At 38.0% G+C, this 9,206-nt stretch overlaps 1 protein-coding gene across 4 annotated transcripts in view; it reads right to left on the minus strand.

Moving 5' to 3' along the window:
• Window positions 1-9,206, minus strand: part of rnf111 (ring finger protein 111) — an 85,045-nt gene that overhangs the window by 48,903 nt on the left and 26,936 nt on the right. For all 4 annotated transcript variants that reach the window (XM_016502079.1, XM_016502077.1, XM_016502078.1 and 1 more), the window contains exon 2: window positions 6,676-7,664. In XM_016502079.1, the coding sequence (XP_016357565.1) occupies window positions 6,676-7,582 (907 nt within the window). In that variant the 5' untranslated portion in view covers window positions 7,583-7,664. The remainder of the gene's footprint in view (window positions 1-6,675; window positions 7,665-9,206) is intronic.

Below are 9,206 nucleotides of genomic sequence, written 5' to 3' on the forward strand. Positions count from 1 at the left end.
AACGAGAACCCTGGTGTAAATCTGTTCACTCCGCCAAACTATCAAGTGATCCGCCTGGCGACAATTACATAGCTCTGTTGGGGAAAAAGAGAGAGCAAATACATGTAATTATTGTCATGTGTTTGGTCATTGGAAGAACGAATGTCCATTGTTAAAAACAAAAGACATGTTGAATGTGAAGTCTAAAAAATGTTCCCCTGCAAAACCTGTTGCTTTGACCATAAATGCCCGGACATCACATGATGATCAGAACAGTTGCACGTCTGTTTTTTTTTTCAGCGTTTACTCCCTTTGTTACAGAAGGTACTGTCAGATTGGTTAATTCTGTAAAGGATGTACCTGTTAAAATCCTTCGGGATACAGGATCATCAGAAACCTTTGTTTTGGAGTCGGTGCTGCCCTTTTTCCACTGATTCATATACTGGAAGTAATGTGCTGATTAAGGGCATTGGTTTAAATCTTATGTCTGTTCCGCTTCACAAACTTGTTTTGCAATCTGATTTGATCCAGGGAGAAGTGGAAGTTGCTGTACGTTCCGGTTTGCCTGTGGAAGGAGTACAGGTAATCTTAGGAAATGACTTGGCTGGTGAACGAGTTTGGCGAGGTGATTTGCCACAGTTGGTGGTTACATCCTCTCCGATGGCCTTTAAATCAGAGAGTGATAAACTCTTTAATTGCATTGCCGTCATGTGTGATAACTCGATCTATGAGTAAAACACCAGTTGATAAGCCTGATTTGAAAAAAGTGGTGAGTAAAACTCTAGAAATTCCGTCCGTTTTGTCTGTCACGAGATGATTTGATAAAGGAACAAAAAGCTGATTCTACTCTTGTTGAGTTGTTTGGTCGAATGGTCTCTTATGACACAATTTGCAATCTATCTTCTGGGTATTACCTGGAGGAAGGGTTGTTGGTTCGAAAGTGGGTTCCGCATGGAGAGTTTGCAATTGGTGATCCTGTTGTACAGATTGTAATACCATTGTCTCTCCGTCAACTTGTATTACAGACCGCACATAATACATCTGGCCATATGGGGGTGAAAAAGACGTATAAGTTACTCCTGAAACATTTCTTTTGGCCAAAATTGAAGTGTGACGTGTCTAAGTACATTAAATCCTGTCATACCTGTCAACTTACGGGAAAGCCAAATCAGTCTCTGAAACCTGCTCCTCTTTATCCTATTCCAGCTATTAGCCAACCGTTTGAGCATCTTATTGTGGACTGTGTTGGGCCGTTGCCCTGGTCAAAAGCAGGTAATGAGTATTTGCTCTCAGTCATGTGCCAGGTAAGTAGATATCCAGCTGCATACCCATTACGTTCAGTAACAGCGAAGTTGGTTGTAAAAGCACTAACTCAGTTTATTTCTGTATTTGGAATACCAAAAATTATCCAGTCTGACCAGGGGAGTAACTTTACTTCTAATTTGTTTGATCAAGTGTTGAAACAACTTCACATCCAACACAACCTCTCCAGTGCTTATCATGCTCAGAGTCAGGGAAAAACCCCAACCAAAGGCTAATGAGATGGGGTGTTTTTTTACAAGGTTACCTGTTGGATATACGCCATATTAAAGGCTCAGAAAATGTCACCGCTGATGCCTTGTCTCGTGTTCACATAGTCTAAGTGTTGTAGAACTCAGATTTTCTCTCTTTTCCCTTCCTTAATTTTGCTTCCTAGGCGCCAAGGTTGCTGGAAGGAGTTGCGGAGTTGAAAACGCTGAGGAACATTTGCTAGCTGAATCGAGTCTGCCACTTGGACTGTTTGGATTTTGGTTGAGTTTTTTTTTTTTATTTTTTATTTTTTTATTAAAAGGTTTTTTTGTGCTCTTTTTAGGGGGGGAGTGTGATGAGTCTCCTGCTCTTCCTGCTACGGCTGGCCCGTGGGTGTGTCTAGGAGACTCATCAGGAGAACGATGTCCACCTGTTCTTCCTGCTATAAGAGTTGTGGCTTTGTTGGTGTGGAGAGGGTCTGGTTTGCTCCCGATTGGTTTGTTTTTGGTTTTGGAATGTTTATTTGGATTTTGTTATGAGTTGTGAGACTTGTTCTGTCTGACTCTATAACATCTGTGTCAAACAGAAATGGCAGTTCTTTTTCCTTTCTTTTGTTAATAACTTGTTGCAACCTTACCAACCGCATGTCCTCCTTTCATTTGTTACGGCTTTGAGCCGGTCATGACAGTATAAAATTCTTAACATACAACGGTTTTAATTATTTTTTTTCAATTTGTAATTATTTTAAAAGTACATAATTGCTTATGTAAGGATATGTAAATGTAAGGATTTTAAGATTCTCAAGTCAGTAAACTAATTAATAAGGGGGAAAAAGTAGATCAAGAATCATTCTGGAATCGGATCGTGACTCCCAGAATCGGAATCAGATTGGATCGAGAGGTGACTAAAGATTCCCACCCCTACTCGGGTGTGCACCCGCAAACCGTCCGCTTAATAGGGGTGGTCTGGAGTATGGGTTAAGAGAACTCCGGTACAGTTTGCTGCTGATATAAACGCAATCGTACCAAATCGCGGAAGTGAACCACTATTAATGGCATATTATTTGATAAAAATGTGTGTTTGTGTGTGTTTCACTCATTTTCCTGACGAGTGTGACTGACGTGCTGCAAGCAGGCGGCTGTACATCTCATTTCTGTTCGCCTTCAGCATTCTTTAGAGCATTTGCAGTATAAGCGCCTTTAAACTGAAGCTTTGGAAACAACACCAACGGTTCAAAACAAATAAATATAAAAGTGAAGAGAGCAATGCTACACATTTTGCTGCCTATGTACCGTTACACCCTTAAGGCCTTTCCACACTGAGCACGATGTGATAAAGCGAGGAGAATCGCCGACGAACGGTGCCTTCACACCGAACGCGAAACGATTGTTCACCTTCTGCTAATTCACGCCTGCACGCTAGGTGGCGCTGACCAACAATGCATTTTTCCTCAGATATGCATCTCATAAATGGATTTAACATCATCCGCTGCTCAATATACAGCATTAAATTCAGATAAACAAGGTTCTACACTAGAAACAAACTATCTATAATACTTACAAGAATAGGCTACATCCTAAAATATAATTAGAAGTACAATAAGCATCAAGCTACACTTGAAAATGTATGCAATTATTAATGTATTTGCTTACCCACTTTAAACCATCATCTAGTGGTTGTAACAACTTCCAATTGAGATCTATAGTCGATTTTGATTAATAAGCAGACACATGCACTCTTTGTATGTTTAATAACGCTACACTGCTAATATTTGTCATAAACATCCTTTATTGCTATAAAAATACCATGAGCTGCAGCTACACTGCTAATATTTGTCATAAACATCCTTTATTGCTCTAAAAATACCATGAGCTGCATACAAAACACATACAGAAAATATATCGTCATAATCATATGTTCATTTGCTTTCATATTTCATGTGTAGAAAAAGAGTGAACACGCTCTGACTCATAACACTCGTGCACGTGGAAGAAAACTGACAGTGCTCTACAGATCACATAGGCTAATTCAATGGACAATTAATAAAAATGTTATTCTGTATAAAGAACGTGAGAATAAATCTGTTCTCAAATACCAACGATAACAAGAACTCAACATATCCACTCTCTTTCTCTTATCCGGGATACTCGTCTTCTGTGTTTGTTTACACTGATTTTCTAAACAGCGCCACCACTCTTGCCTTTTTGTGCAACAGCAGCTGCTCCGGTCACGTGATCCTAGCTAAAATCTTATTGGATGGCCCGTGTTTTCGCTTTGCGAAACTGAAGAGATTTGTCGGACTGGTTAAAAAAAAAAAAAAACATTCGCATTTTCGGTGCGCGAATGTTTGCAGTCTATGTGGAAGCATCCATAGAAATCTACTGATTTATTCCAGCGCGTCATCGCATCCGATATTCGTTTCGCTTTTTCGTGCTCAGTGTGGAAAGGCCTTTAGAAGTGATGTAACATGGCAGGCCTCCTCCTGCAGAACTGAAGGAAGGAATGAACTATGAAAACCTCTGGAGGGTTTGAGAGCTTCTCTGATCTTATCCACTCATTTTCAAAGAATATCTCTGCTTTCCAACCTGATAAATCTTAATTAGATTTAGTGAGCTAACTCAAAAAACTGATATGAAAACGAATATTTAAAGATTAAAGTTAAAGATCAAGAAATTTGGAGAGATTATTGGATAAGGATTTTTTTTTAGACAATTTTATAGATTTTAAGATAATTATATAAATACAACAGTAGAAGAATGCAAGGGAATGCAAGGCAGGAAATGGATCTGCTGACATGCCATTTGATTTCAGATGGAGGCTGCATGAAAAAAAGTCCTCATAAAACATCAACTTTAAGCAAAGAGAATAGAAAAATATACACTTCATAAGCTTGGGGTCAGTGAACTGTTTTAATGTTTTGTAAGAAATTTCTTAAACTGACCAAATCTGCATTTATTTGATCAAAAATACAGTAAAACACTACTACTGCAAACTATTGCTACAAATTAAAATAACTATTTTCTACTAGGGCTGGGCGATATACAACCCTCTACATTGCGAGTAAATCACTCGCATATGCGACTAAATCTTCACTCTGGCGACTAAATGATGTCTAATATTAGCCAATTGCTAATAAATTCTCAGATTTTACTCGCCAGTGTGTGAGTTGGAGGCTAAGTATAAGTTTAGCTTAGATATATTTTCACTCGCCGAACACTCTCTGACTGAGCACTTAAGAGTTTCACTCTCCGCCAAGCGATCTGTGCTGTTTTTCATTCATCTGAATGGATGTGCAACGCACCTGTATTTAACGTACCGTAAACTCTAGTGTGAAGGCGCAGGGATCGTATCATTCGTATCATTATTATCTAATCAGTATTTTTCTGTATCGATAATTATTGACATTTTTATTAACCTTTTTTTAAAACAAAAAGCAATAGAAATTTTTTTTTTAATTTAACCATTTTTTTTTTTAATTAACCTAATTTATTGAGACAAACAACAAATATTTTTTGTTTTAACAGTTAAATACAAAATAAAAATGTAACAAATATCTAATTTCTAATGTTTTATATGCAGATTAAATATGTCAGAAGGAAACTTTTGGCTCGTCTCCCGAGGCCACAGGAGGGCGCAATGAGCAAAATAATGCAGCACATTTAAATTGTCAACGCAAGGAAACCTAATTTATTGAGACAAACAACAAATATTTTTTGTTTTAACAGTTAAATACAAAATAAAAATGTAACAAATATCTAATTTCTAATGTTTTATATGCAGATTAAATAGGTCTGAAGGAAACTTTTGGCTCCCGAAGCCACAGGAGGGCACAATGAGCAAAATAATGCAGCACATTAAATTGCCATGCAAAGGAAATAACTGTCTATAAAAAGAAAAAGTGCATTACGTCTAAATTAACTCATATAAATCAAACATAATTTCGTACATTGCATAAACTATTATGAATAAAATAGCATCATGTATTTATGCACTGCTTAATACAAAGAGTCGAATCGCCCATCACACAGATTGCATTTAAAAAAGGAATAAACCTCCACAAATTCGCGACGTGTTTTCTACAGGTTTAAACTGTTTTACCTTTGCATGGTTACATCTCTTGTGTGACGCTAGTGCAGCAGTCATATTTGTCCGTCTAAAAATGCTGAATATGCATCTGTGTGAATGGCTTGATTTCGGTTTTCACCTAATCCAGATCTTCTCCGCATTGAGCTTCTATATTTGGATTAGGGGTCGACTGATTATCGGCCTGGCCGATTATCGGCGCCGATATTAAGCATTTTATGATTATCGGTATCGATGGTTAACATATTTTTGGGTGGTCTTGCATTGGCTTATACAGAACGATAAGTGTGAACTATATTTTAAAGAGGGGTGTCAAAACATTAAAGGGATGGTGCAGGCAAAAATGACAATTCTGTCTCAATTTGCTTATCTTGACATTGTTCCAAACCTGTTTGACTTTCTTTCTTCTGTGAAATATAAAATGTTGGAGAATGTTGGTAACCAAAGGGTTAGGGCTGCACAATAAATCGCATGCAATTGTCATGCACATCTTGTCAGTAAAGCTGGTTCTGTGATTAGTAGTAAATCTCCATCACGTGCATTCAGATGGAGCGGCATTTAATACACAGAGCCATAGTTCACGGACAAGCTACGCAATATCACGTTCATAACCGCAGATGAATCGCCTGCGATAATGAACGCGATATTATGTAGCTTGTCAGTTACTAATGAGATGCGCATGACAATTGCATGCGATTTATCGTGCAGCCCTAATATACAGTATATCATTATAAAATATAAATCAGTGTTTTCAGTCCTGGATGCTGACTGGTCAATAAAGTGTTCCAGTAGTGATTTACTTTACAATTACAACAACAACTTTGTCCTGTTCACCCGCCCAACATCTGTGGATCGTTGTTTTGGGTGAATTGTGCAAGTATGAAAAGTATTTAATATTTAAGTATTTTAATCTTTTTTTTTTTTTAAATACAAAAATTATTTTCAGACTGTTCAGGAAACGAAGAATAGCAAATGTTCTTGTTCAAACCAAAACAGGTACAACATGAACAAACAGTAAGCTCTTTTTGTCCTTTCCACAACTTCCTGTAAAAAACAGTATGTACTGATGTTAGGGTGAATGTAAAATAATAAAAAGCGATTTACCTGAGGCCAAAGCCACAGTACTGGCTTGGCTGCTACTGCTGCTAACATCCACATACAGCTCATCCTCTGCCTCAGTGGAGGAAGGGGAGGAGGAGTCAGAGGTCAGCTCCTCACTGGAGCTGCTGGTACTGTGCAGGAGGGCATACTTCTTCCGTGCAATCACCTCTCGCTTCTTCCTCTGCTGCAGTAAACGCTCCTTCTGCTTTGGAGTCCGCTGTGCCCCGCCTCCTGCCCCGCCCTTCACAATACGCTTCCTGTGCAACGGCCTGCGTGAGCTGAGACATGGACGTTTCACATGATTGCTTTCTGGCTCAAGCCGCGCCCACTTATGTGACCTACTGGCACGAGTCCGGGCGACTAGCGGCCGCATGCCTACTGCCGTGCCCGTCCCACCTCCTGCACTGCCCGTGGAGGACGAACCGGGAACCCTGAGCTGCTGCTGTCTAACTGTCATCGGCCTACCGTCCTCCTCTGAGCTAAGAGTGTCCGAGTCACCAAACCGAAGGCTGGAGGAGGGCGAAGAGGCACAGTCACTCAATGAGGATTCTGGGTTCCTCTCGTCTTCACTATGTGTCTCTAGCAGCATGGGCCTGTGGTGGGGCGGAGTGAGGGTTGCCTCACTCACTGGCGCTTCCTTCAGAGAACAATAAGATGGCCCAGGCTGCTGGCTCTTGCGCTTTTTGCGTCCCGACAACCCTCTTTCACAGTCTCTGCGACTTCCAGCATCTCGTGAAGGCCGGTGTCTGGTCTCAGGACATAGCGGAGAAGGAAAATCACTTCCTGCCTTGCCAATCACCTCCATCTCAGCGGGGAAGCTCTTAGCCGTCTCCATGGGTTCAGGGTTAGCCAGAGGCCCCTTCAGGGGGTCCTGCTTACGTCGTACATCAGAGGGAATCTCACTCTTCATTGCGACTAACCCACAACAAAGTGCCGCTGAGGCTCAATACACTGAATCCTAGGGTTCCATTGGAGATCCAGCAATCCTACAACTGGAAAACACAGAAAAATAGGCAGAAAATGAGAATATTGTCCCTAAAATATAAGTTACATGAACAATAGACCAAGACAAAGTTACATAAACAGACCAACAGAACAAAGTTAAGCAGAGGTGAAAAAACTTTACAGCTTTACTTCTTATTTTTGTCAATGTTGAATACATTTGTGCCACTTAATATTTTTGTAGAAACCATAATAAATTTTTTCAGGATTCTTTGAAGAGAAAGTTCAAAATCCATATTTATCCAAAAACTTTTTTGAACTCTGTCACTTTTGATCACATTAATACATTCTGCTGAATAATAATTTCTCTCCCTCTTTATACACACTAAATAAGATTGAATTTTAATATTGCCACTTGGTTATCTGCCATAGCTTGGGCTGAACGATTTTGGAAAATGATCTAATTGCGATTGTTTTTTACCAATATTGCGATTTAATATGCAATTCTTTTTTAAAGCTCTTTATGTTCTGTATTATTCAACAAAGACAAGCTATAAATCATTGTATAGTATGACCAACACAATATTAGATTAAACATAACTGTTCTTTTCTGTAGGCAAGGCCTATATGTTACGATTAAATTAGGTGATGCATCAACTGATATGAATGACATTTTTATTTAACAACTACAATGACCGTAGTATATTTACTGATTTGTTGAAGTTCCAAACTTGTAAGCATGTAATAATTATGACAACATAAAGCACTGACAAATAAGCCTGGTGTAAACATTAATATAAAAGTCAGTAACAAATCACACAAACTGAAGTAGATTGCAGAAATATAAAAACAATCTGTTGTTTTACCACACTACTTTATGTACTACTATGTACTGTACCACACTACATAAACATGTAAACATGTGGACTGCACTTTTTAAACACTGTTAACTTTAGACAGACTTTAAATAAATAAATAATAAATAAATAAATAAGAATATATATATTACCTTATTATATATATTATCTCAGGGTTTCTGCAGACATGAACAAGTAAAATTTAAGACTTAAGACTTTTTTTAATACCACCTTGTATGAAATTTAAGACCTAAACCGGTAATGGAAATACACATTTTATTACATACATATATGTAATATTTAATGTGTATAAATTAAAAAGAAAACAAAATATCATTGCTGTAATAAATGGTATTTATTACTACGATATACAGTGAACTTTTAATGTCAGCAGACAATATTCCATACAAAATATCCCTGCAAAATAACTGCATTACTGAGATTTTTGGTGGAGTAAACAATTTATTCTGAAGCAATATTTTCATCAGTGTTCTATCAGCTTTTACATACTTAAATCTGCATATTTACCTTTACAAAGGCCTATTTTTAACCTTTTTAGATGTATGCATCATCTTACATGTCAAATTATTACAATTTATCAATAAATTCAATATACACTATAGGGCTGCTACCAGTCAGGTTAAATAATTTACACTGTAAACAACAATAATTACAACTGCAATAAATAATGTTATGAGATTAATGTTTTAAATGCATTTACGAGTATACAAATAA

Source organism: Sinocyclocheilus anshuiensis, unplaced genomic scaffold, assembly GCF_001515605.1.
Source record: "Sinocyclocheilus anshuiensis isolate Anshui unplaced genomic scaffold, SAMN03320099.WGS_v1.1 scaffold154, whole genome shotgun sequence".
Lineage (NCBI taxonomy): Eukaryota > Metazoa > Chordata > Actinopteri > Cypriniformes > Cyprinidae > Sinocyclocheilus > Sinocyclocheilus anshuiensis.